This window comes from Falco biarmicus, chromosome 4, assembly GCF_023638135.1.
Source record: "Falco biarmicus isolate bFalBia1 chromosome 4, bFalBia1.pri, whole genome shotgun sequence".
Taxonomy (NCBI): domain Eukaryota; kingdom Metazoa; phylum Chordata; class Aves; order Falconiformes; family Falconidae; genus Falco; species Falco biarmicus.
The window spans coordinates 4,409,885-4,435,247 of NC_079291.1; the positions used below are offsets into that span (position 1 = coordinate 4,409,885).

The 25,363-nt window shown below is 38.9% G+C and overlaps 1 protein-coding gene across 3 annotated transcripts in view; it reads left to right on the top strand.

Annotated features, from left to right (window-relative positions):
- The window catches only part of CHN2 (chimerin 2), a 163,415-nt gene that overhangs the window by 58,952 nt on the left and 79,100 nt on the right, over positions 1–25,363 (top strand). For 2 of the 3 annotated variants that reach the window (XM_056335548.1, XM_056335546.1), the window contains exon 2: positions 8,738–8,776. In XM_056335548.1, the coding sequence (XP_056191523.1) occupies positions 8,738–8,776 (39 nt within the window). Of the gene's footprint in view, positions 1–8,737; positions 8,777–16,034; positions 16,091–25,363 lie in introns of all 3 variants that reach the window. The other variant, XM_056335547.1, reaches the window with a different exon arrangement.

Consider the following 25,363-nt stretch of genomic DNA (forward strand, 5'->3'; position numbering starts at 1 on the left):
TGGTTCGGAGGCTGCAGTTGTACCCTTTAAAAATAATTCTGTTTCTCTATCCAGAGAAGCTGTTGGACAGCCTCCACAGTCACCTGCAGGAGGACTAGGACTACCTCATACCCTTGAAGAGTCAAAAGCAAACACTTGCACCCTTGCTTAGAGAGATGATAAAATGACCCATGTCAAAAATAACAGAGTTACCAAAAGCAATGATTTGGATTTTGCTAAAGGTTAATAAGTTTTCAGGGAATGTGCTGGCTCCTTTGACAAGCCAGATAAATGGGCATCATGTCAATGTATGAGTGCATTTCTGGAACAGGGAATGTGCTGAAACTACTTCAACATAAATGCTCTAATTGAAATACTTCACGGTGACCCTTTTAATGCCATTTTTTGGCATTATTACCGTTATTTCAGTCACGTGCTTTTTCATACAATGCGGGGACTGCTTTGCTGAGTCCAAGGATCATTGGCTGGAGGGTTGGGGGATGGGGTTTTAGGATGCAATAAGTAAATTACTGGAAATGCATTGCCACTTTTTGCACAGTGATAAAATTACTTCAGCGGAGCTATTCTCATATATGCCAACTGATTATCTGGTCTTGATTGTTAGCCAGGAACTAACTGGTCATTAGTTAGAAGCTAAAGTGTATCTGTGTAAGATAGCTGGTCTCCTAATGTGATGTGATTTAACTTATGTCATGTGTTTATTCCTACTAAAGAAATGTCAATGTCTCAGTCACGCAGAGCCCTGTTTGTACCATTTTAATGTCTTGTTACCTCTGGTGTATATATTAAAAGCATGAAAATGTAAAAGTAACCATGTTACATTTTAATTACACTGTCATTAGTGTTAAAATAGAGAACGGTAACAAGCATTGGGGCATAATTTTTAGTGACCAGATTAAATTTAATGGCAGCTATTAACTTAATCAGATTTTTGGCAATCAAGCATGAAGGAGATATTTTGTGATTTTTTTCATTGTCCACCTTTCTAGTTTTTAGACACAAACCTTTAATGACTTGCATGAGGAAATTCTTCATTGTTGCTCTGTAAACAAAATGTTTGAAAGCACCTGAATCATGGAGGATCTTAAGTGCCATCCAAGGTCAAATAGGTTCAGTGTGATTCGGCATTAAAAAGGAGCTACCTGCCTAACATTAGGCGGTGAGAATACCCCTCTACACTCTTAAATCTTACAGATTTCCTAGGAAATGTTTAAAGCATTGGGAATATTTGCATCAGCTTACTTAGACCCCTGTCACGTTCCTGGATTTGCTCTCTGGAAGAGCCTGTTTAATTCTATTTCTGGGCCCCCACGCAGTAGCCCTAAGAATGACTAGTCTCTTAAAGAGACTTCTAGAACTAGAATTATACAAATACCCTTCCCTTTTACACATCTCCTATGGCTATTGAGAGCCTTCCCTATTCTTTCTCTCCACTTCCAAATTTTGAATGGTGTTTTCAAGGCTTTTAATTCTCTTTAAATCTGTGCAGAATAGAAAGGCAGATTTTTTTAATTAAATAGGTTATTGCTCCAATTGGGTGGTCATAGCTGGTTGAATACCACTCACCAACTGTCAAACACAGCTCCTTAAGCTTTGGTCTACAAGTTTAGCTGTGGATTCAAATAATTTGCATCTCCTGTGATCTCTTGGGCCCTAATAATTAACTTATTTCACAGCTGTATTTTTTTTGATACTTGATGACTCCTGTAGATTATTAAATTTACTTATTTGCACAATCTTTCATCTGCATTTTAGTAAAACAGGTGTGTGCATTAAACAAAATTATCCATGGACTGGCCACCTGTCTATTAGTGGAGAGATACCGTTTTGAAATCTGAAGCAAAAGCAGGAGATAGCACAATTTGGAAAGGCTCTTGATTCATAGAACGGACAAAATGAACTACTTTTACAGCAGTGGCTTCTAATAGCAAGTTGATGGTAGGCAAAAGCAAAAGATCCAAAATAGCTGTCAGTTTATATTGTGATTATTAAAAGCTTACTGTTTCAGTCTAATTGCTATGCAAGAGACAACTCCACCCCTTTTGTGAGCATTTTTTGACATTTTAAATTATACAGTATTGCTGATTTTTTTTTTTAAAAAAAGACAATAGCACAGTGGGAAGCACTCATCATCTGAATTAATACACCAATTATAAACTATGTTGCAAATAAACAATTTGATCATTTCTGTTTCTGTGCCCCATGCTGAAAGTTGAAGTGCCTCATTAAAACAAAAGCTGGAGTCACATTCCGTATTTTAGCTGTCCATGTACCGATGACAATAAAGTTCAGCGATAAAGCTGGCAAATATGAGCAACTGTGCGTTCTGAATGAAACACTAAACAGAGCTTTTGACACACTGAAATGTTTCAACAGCTACCTCGCTAATTATTAACTGCAAGAGAATTAATTTTGCTCTTCAAAGAAACAGTGACTTTTCAGGGTTTAGAGAGGTGCTCATTTGACAGTATGATTTTTTTGCAACTTGAAAAATAAGAATGTTCTTTCTCAAAGTGTAGTCAGACATGTCTGCAAGGACAGTTACTGTATGTAATACAAGTAATCATAATACCCAAAAGTATACGCCAAATTACAGTCAAACAGGAAAAAGTGCCTATTTAAAATAGTTTGCAAAATGACTGCAATGTGAGGTAGTTCTGCATACCTATATACATATATGCAAAATAAATGAAAATAGCCCTTCACCATCCACATGATTAGCCATCAGGTAAGATGAAAATGAGCTTCCGTAATTCATACGTTTTAAGCATAGAGTGGAAATCAAATAATGCAGTGATGGTTTACCTGTTGAAAAAGAACTGGCCTTATCAAAGAACTCAGCTTATTGCTCTGTCACTTTAATCTCCATCCACGAATATATGCTGGGGACTGCCGGTCTAGAAGACCTGGAGGTCCTGGTGGACACCAAGTTGAAAATGAGCCAGCAATGTACCCTTCCCTCGAAGAAGGCTGATGGTATCCTGGCCTGTGTTAGGAGTACTGCCGGCAGGCTGAGGGAGGTGATCCTTCCCCACTGCTCAGCACTGGCGAGGCCACACCTGGGGTGCTGTGTCCAGTGCTGGGCTCCACATGGACGTGCCGGAGGGAGTCCAGCAAAGGTCCACTGAGATGGTGCAGGGATTGGAGCGTCTCTCCTGTGAGGCAGGGCTGCGAGCTGGGACTGTTCAGCCTGGAGAAGAGAAGGCTCAGGGGGATCTCACCGATGTGTGTCAACGCCTGAAGGGAGGGTGCAATGAGGATGGAGCCAGGCTCTCTTCAGTGGCGCCCAGTGACGTGACCAATGGCAACGGGCACAAAAATGAAACACAGGAGGCTCGGTCTGAACTTCAGGAGACTTTTTCACTGTGAGGGTGACTGAGCACTGGCACAGGTTGCCCAGGGACATTATGGAGTCTCCATCCTTGGAGGTAGATGTTCAAAAGCCATCTGGACATGGTCCTGGGCAGCTGGCTGTAGGTGGTCCTGCTTGAGTAGGGAGTTTGGACCAGATGACCTCCAGAGGTGCCCTCCAACCTCAACTATTCCACGATTCTGTGGTGTCCATCCCCATTGTAGTACATTGTGTAATGTAATTCTGGCTGCATGAAGAAAAATGTAAGTGCCTAAAGAGTACAAACACTGTTTATCTTTCACATAGCCTTTTACTCAACAGTTATGTGTCACTGTTATATATATAATTACATGCTTAAGATTAATAAAAATGTATTTAATAATATACGCTAACAATGTTTTGGAAACAAAGCTATAAATGTGAAAAGTGTATATGGTAAAACTGTAAAATAATCTTTTTTAAATGAAATATACAAAAGGCATTCAAATACTAAAAGTTATTACTCTTGGTCTGAAAATAGTAATAGAAGATGAAAGAATTAGTAACTAGACGTTCATCCAGTGAATCATTTATCTGCACGCTGCTAGTAAGCAGATTCCAAATTGGCTCTTCTTCACATACAAGTGTCTTGCACATGCAGGTCATAGTTTTAAAATTAGCTGTTACTGGAAAGGAAGTCTGAACTTCAGACAATGGTGGCAGAATATCCAGGCTGAAGCAGTTCTTCTGAGGTGAACTGCAGAATATTTTTTATTATCCTTTAGTATGGACAAAGGAAAAAAAATCTCTTTCATAGTGACTATGAAGAAAATAACAAAGAATGTCAGTCCCCCTTTAGTAGCTGTCCTGCTACTAGTCTGCATAACTCTTTACTACCATAGGGATCGTTAAAACTTTTTAGAATACCTAGAACGGGACATGGCATCTAGCTACAGTACGGATATTTGTTAATGTTCCCCTTATAATTAGAAATGCCACTTAAAGTCAGAAATACTGGATTCAAGTGACGTAATTTGTATCTTTCCTGTAAATCAGGAGTTTCCTCCTTCTATTGCAGTACCAGTCTTGGTAGTCAGAAGAATCAGTTTTAGCTTAGTCGCTATCTTATTAAGACCTGCTTTAGCTAGGTCAGTCCCAGTGCTGGTAGCACAAAGCCACAGGCGCTGGCATTACGTCATCATCTTCACAAAGTACAAGAAAGTACTAAAAAGCAATTCAGTCATTCCAGTGTCTTTCACAACCACATCCAGAAATGTGTCACCTTTGGTACAGGGCCAGGCGCAATGAAGAACAAGGTTTGAAGTCCATGGATAACTTTATCTACTATATAATTAATGTAAGCCCGTTGCTCAGAAATTGCTTAAGCATGACTCTGAGTAATGTGTTAACCATTTACCACCCATTATTTAAAGAAATACTGTCCTCTGTCTTCATGTTTCATTAAAAAAAACCCCACCTTATGTGGGTTTACTTTTTCTTTGGCTGCTTAAAGCTTTGCCAACTTTTCAGTACTCCCTTTACTGTAGTCTTTTTAAGCTTATTCAGCTTTACAGTGCTCCATCAGCTTTATGAAAATATTTTATTCCTGAGATGGTTTTCATCCTCTCTACTCTGTGGAGAGTAAAGCGAAGAATTAGCCTGCTCTTCCTTACTCCCAGTTTCCAATTCCAAAGTATCGTTGCTGATTTGGCAATTTTCCCCAGTATCCTTTCATGTCAATTATGCGTGCAGGGGGAAACCTTCTGGGAGCTGTAATATTCCCCAGGAGTCAGCATGCATCATTCCTTTTGCCTTTCCATTCAGCATACAACTAATTTCTAGTTACTTGTTTAGGTCTAATAAATACTAACCTTCTCAACTGGTATGTTTCAAAGCTTTAAGTTCACAGTATTGCCTGTAATATTATTTGTGGAAGTCTCTCATGCTTTTTTTGCCAGTTCTAGCCTTTCCAGCAAGTACTCCTTAGGTTTTCTGGTTTTGCTAAGGTCATTTCTGATACAGTATTGGTAAGAATCAAAATAAGAAAAAAGACCTAAACTGGACTTTCTGCAATTCTTTTACAGTGAGTCTCTCTAGGCTCAGAAAGGTGTACGCTTCATAGCCAGCTGTGGGCTGGGGCATTTTGTTGAGTTTTTCAGAACTGATACGCATCTATCTTGTGCTCTGAGTTTCTCCTGTGACAACTGCTTTCAGCCTTCACTGGCTCAGTTTCTTGTTTTAGACAGAAAGTCACTGTTGAAAGTGTGGACCCTTCAAGAAAACAGCAATAGGAGAGACCCATCTTGCCACCAAACGGTACCTCAGTGAACCCTCTCTCCCATGCTGCCAATCACAGTTGTGATAGGCACTATCATCAAAGTTCATATTCGGAATATAATGTAATGAGAGATCAATGCAGGGCATTGCCATTTGTGCCGAGTCTGACTGATTGATTGATTTTTGCTAAGTGACTCAAAACTGGGGTCTGGAGTCCTTGCTGAGACCATTACCGCATGTAGAACTGAAGGCAGAAGCTGTGGGAGTTGAGGTGTCAAGTAGTAACTGACCTGACCACCAAAACTTTTTGGCAACTTCTGTGAATCTGCTGGTTTATGTTTTATGTTAAACATAACATCATATGTTTATGATGGAGAGCAGAGCACCATTTAACGAGTAGAGCTACCTTATAATAAAAGAAGACTAATAAAAAAAGAAGCAGAACAGAAACCTGAAAAAAAGGGCAAATAGTAATCCAGTCTGCTCAGGCAGGATTTGTCTTGTTTAACTTCTGACTTACAAAGGGCTGAAGTTTAGTCTGATCTAGTCATTCAGGATGGGAGTCCTAAGACTGTATTACACAAGGAGGAGAGTCAGTGTATTTCTCTGGTGACTCAAATGTGGTAATTGCTGGCCTGAGGCTGATTTTCACGCCCACAGCTGTGTTGAATGGCATCTTTGGCTGTACATGGCCCAGTGGTCTCCTTCCACAAAAGGAGCAAGAGGACTGTACCTGGGCTCCATAAAACATCTCGCTGGTCCTTAAGCATGACCTCCATCTCCAGGTTGTATTTCAACTCATTGTTCTTTGTTTCTCTACAAATGGGTGCCATCAGTTGTCATGCATGGTAGCTTGACAATAAACGGTATTAATGCGATCGCCTATATGGATTTTTGTTCCCTGTGGTTTAGGGGTGTGTTCTCAGCTGAAGGCATCACGGAGGGTGTTGCAGTGCCTCGTAAGGGTGAATGTGGAGCCGGTGACCCGTGGTTTTCCTCCGAGCGTGCTGCCCTTAAGAATTATTTTAGCTATTGAGGAATGGTTCTGTCCGCTCTTTCCTGGGCTGACAGATTCATAACCGTAACAAATCTAACGTAATCATTAGGAGTTTGGTTTTATGACTATCTCCTGGATGATTGTTCTCCACCTAGGCTGCAGCGTTTCCACACCATCAGTCTGTCTCAAGCTAATGAAGCACTTTATGGCTACTTGTAGATCAGCTTTCACTCTTCAGTTTACTGTGCTTGTTCTAATTACTTTAGCATACTAAAGCAACAACCGATACTTGTTGGTTTTTCATAGTTTCTCCCACTATTATTTCCTTTTCTGAAGCCAGAAGTATAAATAATCGGATCTATATCACTGTCTCAATGTTTCTCCTATTGGAAGAATATACTAAGTGAACAAACAAATTCAGAAATTTTTTTGCAGTAGCTTAGAAGTACGATAGAAGAATTTAATTCACAGTATTATGGTGTTATGGTAAACTATGTGGAGCAACAGATGTATAGGGGGAAAAAAGAGTCATATATTACCATTATAATGTGACAGGAGAAAAAAATTAGTTGGCTGTGGCATGAATAAATTTCTCTGGTCTCATGAATAGCGTCATATAATTTAAAATAATCCTTCTGTATAATGAACTTGCAAGCTAATTACTCTTGGGTTGCCACCACATGGTATAACTCTGTCAGTCTGGAAACATTTTGAATTTGCAAAAGTTGTGAAGTTGATACAGTTGAAACTGGAATTGAACGGGTTTCCCTATCAATGTGTCTGTGAATTGTGACAGGGCATTATTTGAGGCAGTAACTATGATCATTGCTAGATTTATCCTTTTTTAAAACAATAGAGATAAAAGTGGCAGATGGTAGTTAATGATTAGCATTCCTTGTAAACAAACTTTTGCAGGGATATATTTAAAGTGGTTGTGTGTATATAAATAGACAAGGAGCATGAGCTATGCAACTATAATTGAATTGCATTAGCATAACTTAAGTAGAAGTTTAGTAAATACCAAATGCCTTAATTAACTTGCACAGTATTAGGAGGTTAATGACATACCCCCATAAATGACTCTTCAAAAGTGTTTGGCAACACGGCAGTTTAGAGCCAAACTAGTACTCGTATCCCACCCTTTGTGGCTGGTGTATGGTGATTTATTTAACTCCTACTGCTCAAGCTTGGCCTCTGCTGGGTTTTCTGGAGGCTGACGCAACAGCCTTTCTTGCAGAGAGCTGGAAACCTCCCCATGGCGTGGGACCGTACCCGCGCTGTGCCCTCCAGTTGTGCCTGCCTGCGTCCCAGCCTGGAGATGCCTTTGCTTGCTGGGCTCTTCAACACCAGGCTGGGGAAAGTTAGCTCAGGCTCTACAAACTTAGGGGTTTAAACCCAGAAGCTCTGCTCCTTCTGCCAAAAATTTGCCCAGCAGCATTGTATAACTCTTGCACTAACAGAAGATACTAACTCTTTTTGTGCCCCTTCAGTCAACAGGGGCAGTAATTGCCTGTTTCCAATTGCAGGTTTTGCAGTCTTTCCTTTTTTTAACCTTTAATATTATTTTTGCTGCCGCAGTTTCTGGAAAATACGCCAATTCTGTATTCTAGTGGGCTCAAGAAATGTAATTGAATCTCATTGTTGGAACTGTTGGATCTGTGCATCGGTGTCCAGCCTGAGCTGTGCGTCTTTTTAGCTAAAGCGCATGTCATTCATTGATGCTCATTCTGCGATCTCAATAGTGGGGTTAGAAGCCTGATTGAAAACCAGTAGTGATTTGTCGGTTTATTATGCCAAGTAAAGTAAATAAATAATGTAGTTACCAGTCTAGTTAATTATTTTAAAAATTCTGGTGAGTCAGGAAACTATATGCAAATTGTTAAGAAATTAATTCCTGTCGCACTTGCATAACATGGAAGCAGCACATTGGATCCAACATGGTTGAAGTGTATATTCTTCTCTCACGTAGGGATGTACTCTCTCACTGTACTGTAAATGAGCTAGCATCTCTCTTGGGAAAGAAATGTGAATTTTGCTGACAAACTGAGGTCCCTTAGCAGAAAAATGTGTGCTGACAGTTTAACCCAGTGGCCAATTGACTGATTATTTTCTCCTTTTTACTTCTATTTTAGATGCTGAAGAATACCAGCCTCCAATATGGAAATCATACTGTGAGTATACAAGAAATTTAAATAATCTTAGTACCTTACCAAGATGTCACTGTTAGGTGTTTTCCTTTCTTTGTTTAGAAAAAAGACATAAATGTACTAGGTAGAAATTACTGTATGGGACAGCAGCGAAACCTGAATTTTTCTGGGTCTCCATGGAGCAAGCGCAGCAGGGTTATGGGTGCCAGACTCTCCAGGTTGCCTTACAAGTGTGTAAATCCTGGTTTTCATGGTTTCTCTGCTGAGATTTTCAGGAAGGATTCCAGAGGTGGAGGTTAATGCTTCATGTGTTTACTAAAGGTCAGGCTTGAGTATATTTATCTTTTTATATGGGTCACCAAATCACTTTAAGATAATAGTATTTTTGATCCCTAGCAATAGAAGCTGATTTTTGAAGTGGTGGCTTAGAAGTCGGAGACACCATTATCAGTTCTTTGAACCTTCCTGTCTTCTTTTAGAAAAATCATTTACATAGAGTGCAGTGCAGAAGTGCATATTTTATGCTCTTTTTTATTTGTTCCAAATGTATTTTCTAATAAAGTAGCACAGATCTAAGACAAAATACTGGCTTTTAAAACCCTTATTTAAGGTGGACTTTAAGTTTGATCTTTTTTATTTTTAAACCCTTACTGGAACATTAATGGAACTGTAGCTTTGGGTGCAGAGGGATGGGTTTTTTTTTTTAATGTTTTCAGATACAGAACAATCCTAAGCAAAAGTAATCTCTTTAATTGTGGCAAATTCAAGTTCAGTACAGTGCCATTACCAAATTGGAACTACAAAAACACAAGGATCACATAGTTGCGTGCATGTACATGTATAATTTTAAAGACTGGAATAAACTTGTTGACTTCAGTTTTATGCACATTAAACTACCTTGCTGACTTCAAAGACGTTATCTCTGTGTTACCTGAGAATGACATTCTGCCTCAGAATGGACTGGGATTTTTTTAACCAAAATTTGAGCATGCCGTTAAATTACAAAACTTGCTTCTCGGAACACTGTTTTCTAGAGACTTATTTTTTTTGTTGCAATATTTTTAATGTATAACAACCTCCTTAACAGTCAGCAAGAGTATTGATTTGAGTTGGACATTTCCAGTGGTACCACTTTGCTGGGTACTTGGAAAGATGCAGACACTTCAGTGGATGTTTTTTAGAAGAGGAACCTGGCTAACTCAAAATCAATGGAAAAGCTCCCATTGACTCTGATGAGACCAGGATTTGAAATGACAGATGTTTCCTTTTTTGCAGGAAGTTTTCATTAAAAAGTAAGAGAATAAGGACATGGCCTTTATTTACCTTCTTTTAGTTGCCCCCCTGGTACAGCAAACAGTAAAAAAGTTTGGTTGCTTTTGCCTGATAGCTTACACATAGTCCAAGGAAACTTTTTTTTAAATTAAAAAAAAAAAAACAAAAAACACAAAAAACACCAAAACAAAAAAACCCAACAAAACAGAACGAACCAATAGAATATGAATATATAATTTTACTCAGATATATGTAGGATGCCAGTATTATGGTAATGACAAAGTCATGGTCTCAGCATCTGAACCCCATGCATGAACGACCTTGGAAAAAGTTACACAGCTCCAAAATGCAGAAAATGGTTTAAGATTACAGAGATTTACTGCTGAGACTGCTTAGCCACAGCCATACGTTTTTTCATTGCAGTATTAGGTAATGTATGCTTCTTTACTCTGTTAGAAAAATCTCAATCTGGTAAATTAATTACAGAGGTTACGTCCAATGATAGCATTAGTCTATGATGCAATCTGCTGTCCCATCTCATCACAGTTTTAACTTGGTGTATAAATTTCATTTTTAGCAGCTTGTGTTTACTGTCTATTTAACAATTATTTTCAGTGTATTTTAGCTAGTAACTTTTAAAGTTTGCTAACATACTATTAAGAGAATTTGCATAGTTATGATTTCCATTTAAGTCCTGGATAAATTTAGGTGCACTGTGTTGCCTTTTATTGACATCATGGTCAAGGCTTCAATCTGTCTAGCTTCTCAACAAAGGCAGATTTTCCTGTTTATGCAGGCAAAGTATTCAAATCGAACAGTATTGCACATTTCCATGGGCAAATGCTGATCAAAGTAGAGCAGCTTTCAGAATCCAAGCCATACTCTGGCATAATGCACAAGCTTGTTTCAGCTGTATTTGGAAAAGGTAGACACTTCTAATGCAGAAGATCCTCACTTGCTCCTGAAGGATTGTTAGATGCATCAGTTTCACGGATTACAAGGTTTTTCAGACTTTTTCCAGTAGCTCTGGGACACAGAAAAGAACAATTTCGTATTACAAGGAAGGGACTTGGGGGAAAAAATCTGGAAAGTTACTAGCAGCCAGCAGTATCTAGACAGTGGATTTGATTGCATTTGTACCTGAGTAACAGATCAACAAATAAATATCCAAGAACAGATTTCTTTTTGTAGTCTGCTGTATGTTAGGATGTTACACAAAATGGCCTTTTGCCTTTTTACCATCACTGAGGTAGAAAAGAAACAAAGATAAGAATCACAGATGTGTGGGTTGGCAGGGCCTTCTGGGGTAAGCTGATCCAGCTTCCCACTGGAAGCGTGACTGTTGCTGGCTCTGGAGCAGAACAGCCATGACTTTATCTAGCCGAGTCCTGAAAACCCTCAGGGATGGAGCTTTTGCCACCTTTGTGGGTAACCTGCTCTAGTGTTGCACTGCCTTCTTAGGGCAGAACCAATGTTCTTAACTGCTTCACGTGAAGACCAGGCAATTTCTTTGACTGCTGAAACAGCGTAGTAATTTTTTACTTCCAGCTATAGCACATAGATGCTTGAGGTTTAAAAAGATTTAAAACACACTTTTCCTCCTTTTACTACTGTTGAGTTTGGCATGTGCTAAGCAAGCGTGATGTCAGTGCCATTTCAGTGTTTATTTGTACTATTTAAAATCAGTACGCTGTGTGAAGCAATGTGGCAAGGAGCAGAGCATCAGCTGATGCCATGCTGCAGCTCCTCACAAAGTTTCCCTGCCTTCTGCCATTCATCAAATAATAAGCACAGTGTCTGAGACTCAGTTTTGTTAGAAATTAAGGCTTTATTTCAGCCAGGCACTTAGGTTCCTAATTAAGCATGTGAGTAATCCTGCAGAAGTAGGACAGCTCATATTGTTGAGGCTCGGCATGTGGATAAATGCCTAAGATGAAGCCGAGGAGGTGAAACTAAGGAACTCCATGAAAAATTCTGACAGAGAAGTCAGTATGTTTCTTTGCTGCCTTATCAAAGCGATGATAGGAATTTTTCCTCTCCACTGAGCACCACTGAACACTAGTCATAGGTGAGTTAAAGGAGAAAGCTTGAGTTCCTGACACACTGCAGGATGAAAAAAGTATGAAGAGATTGATGATAGTCCCTTTTCCCTGGCAGAAAAGGAGTAAGTGTTGATTTTTGCATGTCATCCCTTTGTTTCTTAGGCAGATCAGATTTTGCAATTAGACAGTTCTTTCTAAAACATATTGTTGAATTTCCCTTATTCATCCCATGGGATAAGACTCATCCTCTAGCAGGACAAAAGAGAGAGATATATTCTAACTAGTTACTTTACATCTCAAAGAAACGTTCTCCTAGAAATTCAATACTAAATTGAAGTTCTGTTAACTTTATAGGAATGCTGGCAAGCTGTCTGAATTACGAAACCGATGAAGATGTTCAAGGACCAATTAAAACCTACTGCATTTTTTATTGCAGTGTTGCATTTAGGTCTGGTATTTATGGATTATGACTGTGCATTTCATTTGCATCTGATACTGAACAAAAAGCTGCTTCCAGTCTGATGCTGTTCTATAAGCAGTAATAATACATTTTCTTTTTGCATGCTGTTGACTTTGTATAAGGTTAATTTTCTCAGGGCTAAAATAAAAATGCATCATTATGTTGAAGTATCATCTTTTTTATGATGACAATGAGTTTGTCTCTAACCTGCCTGTCAGTTCCAAATGCTGGAAAAGCTTGGGTCAGATGTCAGTCACTGCTTACTACTGTATTAAATAAGTGTGGTTTTCTATTATTTCAGTTAACCATAGCCTTATACATTGGTTCCTATTTTAAGATTTTCAGGTGGGGGGGCGGGAAATGAGGGCAGAAGTGCAAGGCTTGTCATTTGAGCAAGTGAGGGGCATATGCGTTCTGAACTTCTGACCATCCCCTGGACTCTGCTGGGGTCTCACCAATGTCAGCCAGAGTGTGAGTGCCCAGCACTTTGGAAAAATGTATATAATGAAGTCGGGCAGAGCTGCAAGATGTTCAGCACTTCGGAAAATGAGGTCACTTAAGGAGGTGTCTAAGCTCATTGGAACTTAGCTGTAGGGCACGTTTTTCTCAAGTCACCTTAGCCATGATACTGCACTAGTATTCATAGCCCATTAGCAGGCTTTCATACAGCAGTCATTTGAAGCAGAAACAGGAGAGAAGCTTCTAGAGAAGAATACAGTTTTTGGTAGGGTTACACCTCCTTTGCTCCTTAATACCTTAATCTGGGAGATACTGCCTTTGCCTAGTTTTTGACGTAGCTGCGCCTTCACTGTTGTTTTACCTCCACCACCCTTGCCTTGCTGTGTGTCTTTTCTGGGTGGCCTTGGCAGCTGTGTTCCTGTCTCTTCTCTGTTGTCACCCTCCCATTGAACTGCTTCGTGTCCCTTACCACAGTGCCACTGGTGGTTCTCAGTGCTTGCTTTCTGTTCCCAATCTGTCTTCTCTCCCTCCATCTCATGGCTCTACATCTCTCTCCCGTAGTTCCACTGGGTTGGCTTCCTGTCAGTTTAATGTCTTTCAACTGAAAGCTAATATGGTCAAATCTGAATTCTTTATCTTTCCCAGGAAACCGTTTCCCATTCATGGTGTTTTCTGTGATTACCACCATTCACGATCTCAATCACGCTTGCTACTCGGGGCCATTTTCTCATCCTGCTTATTTAAGGCAGCCTATAATAATAAATTATATGCTTATTATTATTATTATTATTATTTATTTGTATAGTAATAATCTTACTACATTTTCCTCTGGTGTATTTCTAAATCAGGTATCTTGCTCAGTTCAGATAACTGTGCAGATTAATTACCCATGCCTCTCTGGGAATGACAGCAACCTTTTCCAGTCTATTCAAAATACAGTTGTTAAGATGATTTGTCTTCCTTGCATTCATCATGAATCCCTGCGCTGATTCATCCCACTGCATCCTATCAGCATCCAGTTTTTTGTGTTTGCTTTCAAGTCTTGCATACATCTGCCCTCTCCTATTAGTCATTCCTTCCTTTGTTTTGTGAAATACCGACTCTTCTCCCCACCCTTGCTTCTCCAGTGTGATCAGCCTCAGAGATCCTTTTGGTCATTTCAGAGAGCTCTTTGCTTTTCTCATTTCTTACAAATGCAGCACATCACAAGATGGGCTTCCTATGTGTTCTCCAGACCAACTTGTTTTGCACCACAGCTACCCAGGATATCTTAGAAACAGCTCCACTAGCTTAATTTGCTGTGTCAGTTAATACTTAACAGGTCTGATGATTGAAAACTAGGATTTTGATGAAGTATGATTTTTCAATTAAAATTGAAATTAATAAATTGGGGAAATAGATCTTTTACTTTAAATCGGAAGCAATCATGCTGTTGCAATATTTTGGATCCTTCTCTCTACTGGAAATGTTATGAATATGTTTAGTATTAAGCATCAGCAACTTGCTGAATCAGTGGTTTTGCAGATTTCAGACATTCAGAAATGGACCCTAAAATCATGATATTGGGCTCCAGAATAATCTGAGTTTTAAAAAAAGACCTGTGATTTTTGAAGCAAAATTTTCATGCTGTGCTTGGCAATTCTCACAAGTCATTTGATCACAGCAGAGTAAGGCTTTGTACCGTAGTCACACAATTGCAAGTGGTAAGGAAGACCACAAGTTACCATGAATCTTGTGCAAATGTAGTGGGAGATCTCGCAGCACCGAACGATGCAGGTTAAATCCAAAGCCTTAGCACAAATTCAGGATCACATCCATTTGCATTAAAATTGATAGGGAACATAAGAAATCATAAAGCCTCTTTCTGTGCCCCTCTGAGGAACCGGGGGTGAAGGTTGGGTTGGGAAACGGAGAGGTTATGTTTTTTTCCATTTTGACATTAGCAGAGAACAAAAGCCCCTGAAGGTTTCACGTCCCCAGAGTGACAAGCTTGGGCGCAAGCCAAGGACTTCCCCACTTCTCAGATTTTGTCGCTCCTAGGCCCATTTAATGAGAAGGTGCAGAAGGTGGGAGAAGTTGCTGAAGAGTAATACCTATCACTTCACTTTCTGCAACAGGGATTCTGTGTTTATCAAACCTACAGGCACTGATGTTCCTCCCATAATCTACCACCTTTCTGGGCATAATTCAAAGCTTCACAAGCATTATGAAAAGCTGTGTTCTAGAAACTAGGTCTTTTAAAAAAATTCATAGACACGACATGATCTATCTAAGTACAAGAAGGTCAGCATACAGAAGGCCTTTCTCAAGGGAGGCAATCCAAACCTGTGGGATTTTTACTGGAGTTACAGAGAGACAGTCTGTCTGCACTGGAATTGATTACTGTCATTGTATGTCAGCGTCTTCTCACAGCTCTGGAGGGAAAAGGAAGGAGAGGATCTCATTAAATACATGCAGTGAAGAGGCTGGGGGCCAGGGTTCAGCGAGTACCCCTAGCCTCAGGTCTCTTTCCTCCAGCCCTCAGAAGATTTTCAAAATTGATCCAGGGCCATTTGAATAGGGTGTAATTGCTCTGAAAGGAATGTTTACTTGCTCATCAGTAATTGCCAGCAAATCTTGAAATAAATTACAAAACTGTGGTAAACCCTTTCAAATGTGCTGAACTCTTTCTTGGCCTATCCAAAAAACCACTGCTTGGACTGGTAAGCAATCTGTTCTTGAGTTGTTACAACATGGTATATGCAAAAGTGAGATGTTACCCTGAGATACACCTAATAAATCTTTCTAGCTAGTCTTCCCTGGTATAGAAATGTAATAACAAGTACAAAAGGAGATAATACTTCTAAAAGTTACAGCAGTGATCACTTAGGTAGTTTGCAGGTCGACAACCGATTTTCATGTAAGTGACTTAGTTATGCTGGAATACCTCCATTTGCCATCCTTTACATTTGCATTTTTCTCAGCAGCCTCTGGCTAAAAAGACTCATCTGAATAAAAGTTTGTGTATGTTGCCGTCTTCTAATCATCTGTACACTTTTGTGTTTGACAGTATATCAATTGCAACAAGAGGCACCACGTCCCAAGAGAATTATCTGTCCTCGGGAGGTCAGTTCTTCTTTCTCTCTACCTTGTTAAATCAGATGAATTGTCGGCAGCATATGATTACCAAAACATTTTCTGTACTGTCTGCAGGTAGTATTTAATTTTTCTAAGCCATTATTTTATATATTCATTTTTCTTAATGTTGATTAAAGCAGATTAATATTTTCTAATTAGTCACGGAGGCCTCATTCTACCACTAGAAGCCACTTCATTAGACAAATGCTCATTAATTGTTGCCTAGTGTGCTTTTCTGTATGCTACCTGAAGTATTGTGTTTCCTTGTCAAAATGAAGGTGGTTTTGGTTCCTGCATCTGCATATTAACCTCTGTGTGAAATGTTTCAACATGATACATGTAGCTCCAGTTTGCCGAATGCATTCTGCCAAGGATCATGTGCAAGTGAATATAGTGAAGTGATAGCCGGAGAGCTTGGTTCTGTCACAGAAACTTCAAAGATTATAGAATATTTAGAAATCTATAGGGCTGCAGGTTTGGCTGAGTCATCTTGTCTCCGTGTTTTCTTTTTCTGTATTTCTCCATTTCTACTTAGTCAAATATGTCATTTCCTCAACCTGCATGGCATAACAGTAATGGAAAACATATGTAGATGTCTCTGCTCAATCAATAAAACTGTGATAGTTTTATCTTCTCTATTCTTCTAATTCTCAGGGACAAATTTTGTGCAAATAGGCATGTAATGCTAGTAATAAAAATACTGAACGCACGAAGCAATTGCATGAGGTATAAAAGTTGATGTGAAAGAAGATAGAAACTGCAGTTCATTGGCATTCTGTATAGCTAAACTCTCAAACATCATCCTGATCTCTGACCTGCTTCCCACACAGTGTACCCATTGAGGTAGAGCCCTAGCGCAGCATCTCTCAAATATTATCAGATACTATCTCAAAACTATTTTGTGTGGGGCAGGAGGTTTTGTACCAAGGCACAGGGAGTTGCCCCGGGTCGTGAAGAAGATCCGTTGCGAAGCCAGGAGTTGAATCCAGTCTTGCTGAGTCCACCCAGCTCCTTAACTAAAAAGCCATTGCATTTTTCTCTCAAGTGCCATCTCCCAGTTGTTTCAGGGCAGGGAGAGCAGGGACTGGAAGTCTTCAAGCCCTGTCAGTTCGGAACGATCCCAAGACAGATACGCAGGATGCTAAGAAGGGCAAGCAAAACACCGGAGAGGGTGAACCCTTGTGTCATCCTTTCTCCCTGTCAGAGGCAAGGCTCGGGGAGAAGGAGCACGCACTAGCCCTGTGGGACTTCAGTGCACATGTGTCGAAGGGTTTTAACAAGACCTTCCTCTCTGAAATTCTCAAGCAAAACAAATGACAGGTAGGTCTCTGTGGCTGGTATTCTCTGAAGGAGAGGACATTAAAGTTTTTACTAAATGAGTATCAATTAACAATCAATTAGGCTATAGTTAAGGTAAACAATTTATTTACTTCCAGTGCGGCCTTAGAGGAGTTTCTCGCTTTGTGTAAGTTAGTAGTTTCCCTAATATTTTATTTATCTATTTCATACTGGAACTACTTGGAGGAAGAACTTGTCTTCAGAAAATCTGATTAATAAGCACTGAATGCTTAGGAACCGTTGTCTACAATTTGTACTCATCTTTATGGGGATACAAGTGACTTAGTTTGAATAAGTTTAATCCAAAATTTATTGTGCTAACTCAAATTAAAGCATTTTTTAGCTTGCCTCCATGAGTGAAAATTTGAATTGAGCTAAAATGTGCTGTAAAGTGGAGTAGCAATTGTATTCTTGTTCTTGAAAGAAGAGATTATCTACACAAGCGAGTGGAATAAATATGCAGCTATCAACTCTTTACCAATGTGCTGTATTAAATGTATTTCCTTAGACTTATGAAGTTATCCTTTGCTCCCTTTGCCTGATGTTTAAAGACCATAGATATTTAGTGCCTATTCAGGTCGCTTCCAAAGATTTGCAAAAGGAAGCTAAGATCTTATTATATTAACCAAATTAATAAAGCATCTGATTCACGTAATCTGGGTTTGGTTCTGACTAATGAACCATTTTTAGTGGTTCATTTCATGGACTGAAGAGAGTCCTGTTTTGATATTATTTTTTTTTTAATTTAGTTAAACAGCTGAAAATAAGAGACTTTATTTGGAGGTAGGTATATAAAGCAGTGTAAATTCCCACAAATGTGATCTTTGGTTGGTTTCTTGTTACTTGGATTTTGAGTCTTTGTGTAGCTCAGCTGTATGTGTTCACAGTCTGCTTGCTAGAACAGAATCTCTGACCCAGAAGCCAAAAAACATTACAACACCGATGATGTGCTTCATTTTTAAATATAGCTGGGGAGGTGGGGACGGGTGGAGTGTCCTGATACCCGGATTGTTCCTTGTGGTTTGTATTATCAGTTTTATATGGAGCAGAACTACATACTGGTTTTATAAAGCATCACAGTCTGTTTAAGAGAGAAAATTCATCGCTGTGTTCCTATGCCACTTATCAGCTTTTACAGCACACGTACGGTAAAGTGGGTGTTTTGGGGTTGTTCTTGATTCTAGTTTTAGTTCAGTGTAATCTGATGAGTGTATAGGCTTGCCTCACTAAAGATGGTGTCTTATTAATCCTAAATTTCTGTTATAGAGAAATATCTCAAAATCTAATTTTGTGTTATGTATGTGAAAATACATTAATTGGCAGTGCGATAGTTATTTAGTATGCAATGTGATGCTCATCCAACATCTGGAGAGCAGGTGTCAGCATGATGTGTGACTGATGGGGAAAAGATTTATTGCTTCATGTACATATCATAGGAACTGGACTTTGCTGAGGGTGTTCTCTTGTATAATTTAGGATGCAAACTGCTTCAGACAAATGTAAAAATTGCAAATAATTTTAAATCTTTCATGCTTATGGGAAGATGTCTTTCATTCATAATTGCCAAATCCCGCACAAGGAAATTGAAGCATCTGCTGCAAACAAAATCTGTAACACCAACAAACTTGTGAAGAGTTGGAGACCTTTTTTTGCTCTCACTACTTGGCATTTTCATTATTCCTCCTGCTTTTCTATTGCCATATTCCACATTCTCTGTATTCATTTGCTCTTTCATTACCTCTTTGTTACTCCATAGTCACAAGGGGTTTAGCCTCAGGTCTCTGCAGTTCTGCCATGTGATTTGTGTGGATTTCTTGATTAACTATACTGTGGAGACAGAAATCACCTCTCCTGATATGCAAACCACCAGACTAAAAGCCGGAACTGTAAATAAAACATGAACATTTATATCTTTGTGTCTTTGAGCTTTGCTATCCTGATTTTCGGTGGGGTTTTTGGTTTTTTTGCCTGCCTAAATATCTTGTCAGCAAAAGCAGGTTGTTCCTGCAATGGGAATCATACTGAATGAACTGTTAGGGCTTCAGGTATCTAACGGCTTTTAATTAATCACCACAGGCAGCGAGACTAGTGTGAATATCCTACCTTTCCAATAACATTGGATTTCTGCCAATATCCTCATTTGTAACCATATTCCTTCCAGCACTGTTTTAATGATTTATTTTTTAAATAGAAAAAGTTTCGTTTAAAAGTGTCATTCACGTGGAGGAGTAGCTTTTAAATATTGTGCAAGTGTGATGATAGGGACCAAAGAATCAGATTCATGTTGTGAGGAAGCCATATTATAAGCATCTTTTAGGGTTTATACTACAGAAATGCTGATAAAATATGACATTCTCAGAAAAGAATTCAAGCATTCAACTTCCTGGTTTTATTTGAAAGTAATATTTTAAAGAATTCTTAATTTTAAGAAATATTTCAGGAATAGCTTATTAAAAGTTAAAATATCTTTTAAAGAAATGGAGACTTTAACAAAGTAAAAGAATAAGGAAGAATAGTGACATTATTTGGGAATATTTTTGGTTAAACAATAGGCTTGTTATAAATTTCCTTCAAGGAGGGAGTGAGCGTTACCCATGAGGTTTTTGGTTACTTGTGTAGAGATATTCATACCTGTGAATGCTATTCACGTTCTGTTCCAAGAAAGCCTTAATTGCTGGCAGCAATTTTTAGGGCTGGTGAGTTTGTCTTGCATTAGACCTCACATATTCCTAACAGTGCCTTGGCCAAGCCAGTGTCAGCAACAGTGAGAATCTACTCATCTAAATTTCCCTAGTGTAGGCAAAGCCTTAGAGCCCTAACTTATATTATTATGTAGAAAAATGTCAGTTAATTGCCTTCCTCGTCATTCTGAATTCCAAATAGGTTGTGTCAGAAGCAGCAAAAAATATTGTCTCTGCCTTTAAAGCATCAAAATTATAGTTTCTTGATTAAAAGCAAATATGATTACAAAGGGGAGAGTTTTCTCTGAAAAAAATAATATCCCTTTTCCTTTTTGCTTAAGTGATTGTAAGAGACTAAAATAATGATGGCGTATTCAGACTGTACCACTGAGAGTCTTTCACTCTTAACCATCCAGAGGGTCAGGAAGTGTTTTGTGTTTTGACCCCCTGGGTATCCATTACCCAGATTTATCAAAACAAGTGTATAGATAGTAACATTTCATAGAGCATAATTGTTGAAACGATCACTAGCAGGTTTATAATGATATTGCCGTCTTGTACATTGCTAGCAAAGAATATACGGGATCATTGCACATCTCCAAAACTGAACCACTGCAAATTATTCTTTACGCAGTTATCGTCAAAGTGTCTTCTGAAGCATGGGATTCAAGCTAAGAACAATGCAGTTAGCAGAGTATCCTTTAAAAAACAGCAGTATTGAAAAGTGCTTTAAAAATGCTGGTTACTTTCATCAGTCCTTCTTTCAGGTACAAAAGTGTTTCACATTTGTACGTAACAAAAGGCTTGTGATTAGGTAAGCTTGAGCAAGGTTGTTAAAATTAACCCTTAGCAAGATGTTTGCAAAGTAAAAGATAAGTGTTTAATCATTGCAGTAGTCTTCCATGAATTCCCTTATTCTGCTCACTTAGTGACCTTTACAAGCTGAATATTTCCTCTTTCCCCTTGCCCTCGTCTTTCTAAAAACAGTGTCTATACTATGGTAAAGTACTAGAGAGCTGTAACAAGGCATTGAAATTGGCCATAAAATTGATGGTAAATAATGGGAGTAAATGGGAATTTTCATGGCACTTGTTCAAATCACTCTACTGCAAAAAGTCAGACAATACCATGAGAAGGTGTCTCTTACTGTCAGTCCTGAGAGCTTATCTAACAATTTAGAATATTATAATCTTTTTCTTAGAAAGAAACCTCAGCACACACACAGTGACACACCAAGAGACCCCATTAGCCAGCAATTAAGTGAAAACAAGCAGAATTGATCTGAAACCTATTTCATTAATGAAAATGTTTGTACAGATAAGACTTAATGCAGCCTATATCTTCAAATTCCTATAATATTGCTGCTGTTTCAATTGTGGTTTTGTAATCCTATCTTCATGATAGAAACATAAAGAAACAAGGAGGACACAGCAGTAGTCTATGGGCTGCAAACGAATCTGAAGAGCAATTCTGAGTAGACATTGACAAAAGGAGGAAAGTTCTTCAGCTGAAATCCGTAGTGAACATAGAAGAGCCTGGCTACACTGGAGGAGGCTGAAAACAAGTGAAGGTCAGGGAGGTTCCTTGGTTAAATTGGTGCAGAGGACCCATGGAAAGTTGGAAGGTACTGTTTCCAGCATCCCTCTAAAAAGGCCACAAGCAGGTTTTCCTTATTGGATTTAAAATGTGGGTTTACATACAGTGTCATTTTCCTGTGGTATCTCCATAGTGAACTTTTTCCCACAGAATGTCAATGATTTGCAGCAGGGGATGAAAGAAAGGAGGGAGGCTGGAATATTGCTTGCTCAAAATTTGCTTGAATTCATCGCATCAGAGAAAGTTGCCAATGTTTTTTGGTTTTTTTTCCAAGGCATTTTAAGGACTGACAGGAAATCTCATCTCTTCTGGAGTCCATGAAGTCTCACCCCCCTGCAGCAGCAGGGTGGTGGAGCACTCAGACAAAGCCAAATCGTTCTCATTTTTACAGTCCATTGCCTACTGAACAGAGGAGAAAGCTTTCTAATTATTCTGCAAGCACGATACTAAATATTGCCTTGAAGTTGTTACAGCTAAACAAAGCTGGAAGACATTTGTCTGTTCCACTTGAAGTTCATCATGTTTGATTTACTAATATTCTAGGTTATGATTTGCAAATTAGACTGATGTTCATCTTTGTCAGAGGAATACAGCATGAACCAGTTAGGGCATTTATTGATCACTGCAACATGGAAAAGTTAAACCCCTCTTTTTGGAAGACAAGATGGCAACTTCTAACTAATGAGCACAAACTGTATGTAGCTGCCTTTATGGACCAATTAGCTTAGTAATTATCCCTCTGGCTTTGCTTGAAAGCTTCTTTGGGAAGTTTTACCCTCCTCTCCATTCTTCCTTGGAAGTGGGTGGTGTGTGTGTGTCTGTGATTTTGCTATTCTAATTTTTTATTTCCTTTTATCCTGTTACATATCAGTCTTTTCATCTAGTTCTTTTTATTTTGACATGATGTTTGATGTAGGTAGTTTTCAAACCAAAATAAATGAAAGTCTGTTTCTTATCTCGACCTAGATAAAATTTATCAATAAGCCTACGTGAGATGTCTGGTGTCTTTTTTCAAGATTCAAGATGAGAAACACAGAGTATGGAGCAGCTGATGAATTTGTATTTCCTAATATGAATAAATACAGAAACTTTACACATCTATCTTGCTTCCTGTACTTCATGTACATGTATGTATATAGCTGCACACACAGAATGATCAAATCGGCCAGTTACACACATCTTTTTGAAACACTGAAGAGAAGTAGGTGTGAACATGGTAGTGTTTTTATGGTTTTCAAACAAGGACTCTTTAATTTCAGGGTTCAGAATGAAAATTCAGATTTGCAGTGTAGGTTTCTGTTTATCTTTTGTTTCTGAAAGATTTGCATCTTTTTGAAATACCATTATGACTAACTAATATGTACTGACATGTTTTAACTGCCCTGTATAAATCAGTTAAGAGTGTATCTGTATATGTGATAGAGATGGTTTATGTTGAAATGAAAGCATCTGTAAGTTAAGATATTGTTCATAATTTGGAAAATAAATATTCTCCTACTAGTATTTTGTGAAGAAGCTAATAGGATCTCATATTTTTTCCAGACCCAGGAAAATAGCTAGCACTATATAAGCCCACTTACTGCTGTTCAGACTTTGCAGATAGCCTGGCTTAAAAGAAACATCTGCAGTTCCCAAGTACAGAGCAGAAATCAGCAGCAGGAGATAAACTGGATTAGTATTATTATTCCTCTTTGCATTTTTGCTTTCATCCTTCCCCTGTGCCCGTGCAGAGGTGTTCTCCCAGTAATGAAGTGGCAGTGCATCTCACACCCCACGATGCTGTGCAGGGGCTTGTCTAAGGTCCCCTCCTCCTCATTTTCCTCCTACCCCATCCATGCTCAGGTCTCATGGGTTGTTTCCTGATTTTCCTTCTACACTTACAGCCCATGCTTGAGTTTATAACCAGCAGACTGGTTATAAACATTTGTTTGGCACTTTACAAGTGCATTCAGCAGACATCTTGCTGAAAGGCTACAAGTTTATGTCAGATAGTAGCAGTGAGCTGGTTGGGAAGCATGGCTTTTGGGGATGCATTATGGTAGGTGACATAACACCAGCAGGTTTGTACAGATGTACTGTGGACTGCTGTGGCATGTGTAATAGGAATGTTTCAGCGCTTCTCACAGGTTACAGAACTGCAAGCAGCGTTTAGGGCATTGGTATTGCTTACTGCATTTGTCTGCTTCTGCTGGAGATATTTTTCTTCCCATTTAAATGACTCAACACATGATTCTTGGGGAAAAAAAAAGAGTGCCGTTTAAATGCTGTATTCAAAATTTTCATCTTGCATTCAAGGTAACATCGATATTCCTTCTTAGATTTAATGATGTCCTTACTGTGTGAATGGAAGCTGCATAACAGAATAGGTGACTCCTGCTTTTGCTGTTGAAGTTGTTTGAACCTGACCCTCTCTCCCCAACTGTTTAGCAGCAGCAGCCTTCTTGATTAAGATTTATTTCAGTTTATTTTATCCCATGTTCAGGAGTACATTATTTTCTTTACTAGGTGAGAAAATATTTGCTTTTTTTTTTTTTACTTGTTCAGTCTTGCTCTTTTCCATTGGAGCTGAATATATACAGAAATATATTCTGGTTTAGTAGCAATAACAGATGTCTGTGTTGGGGGAGATTTTTGTTACCTTCTGGAGTTTATAGTGTTTTGTCTGGCATATTGATTATTGGCTGCTGGACAGTTTGCTCAAGGTCATAGATAGGAAACAAACCTGAGTTAAAAATACCCTCATAAAGGATGACATAAAGCAGCTCTTTTAAAAGTTTGGTACAAGCAAGTAAACAAACAAGCAAACTCAATTCTTTTTGAATTCATTGTCTTTTAAAAATTACAGAAATAACCTTGTTTAAGTGGAAGTCGGCCTGCAGTTAAGTGCCACAGTACCAGCCAGAGCTGCTGAGCTTCCTGTGTTGGCGATGCGTTATCCTTCTGCAAAAGAGTCGTTCTGCATCTTACCTTCTCCCTAGGTTACAGCACATCGTCAGAGCAGAGCTGTGCAGCTCTGAGCAGCAGTTCATAAAAACATTCTTTGTGTCCTTCACTTCTGTCTTTCCTTTTATGTTATTCTTGGGAGTGAAGAACTCCACTCCTACCTTTTCCCCAGCACTGTAAATTTTACCGCAGAACATTTTTTTAGAAATACATCAAACACAATTTGGTGCTTTGCTATGCTGATAGATTTAAACTGACTTTTGTTATTTAGGTAAGTGGTGACCAGTTTATCACTTGAAGGTTTGGCTTTCTCCTCTAGAACACAACACAGTCTACTGCCTTCTCCCTGCTGCCTTCACTCCCGAGAGCCTCACAGAAGTGGGCAGAGTCATGGTATTATTGCAGTTTTGTATGCGATTTATAGAAGTCAATCAGTCTGCTCCTGGCTAATCCCTGTCTCCTGAGAGCTGTCCAGGTAGAGATGAAGAACAGCCTGGATTGTGTTATCTTGGTGCTGGAGGAGGTTGTCATCCCTGCATCAAGAAGAGATGTTTGCATATCCTTTTCTTAAAGCCTTTCAAGGCTGAAGATTTCATGACCACCTCTGCTTATTTATTTAGTGTTTCATTATTTGTAACACCTTCCTAAGATCTATCTTCTTTTTTGCCATTTGAGCCTATTACTCCCTATCATGTCTAGTAAG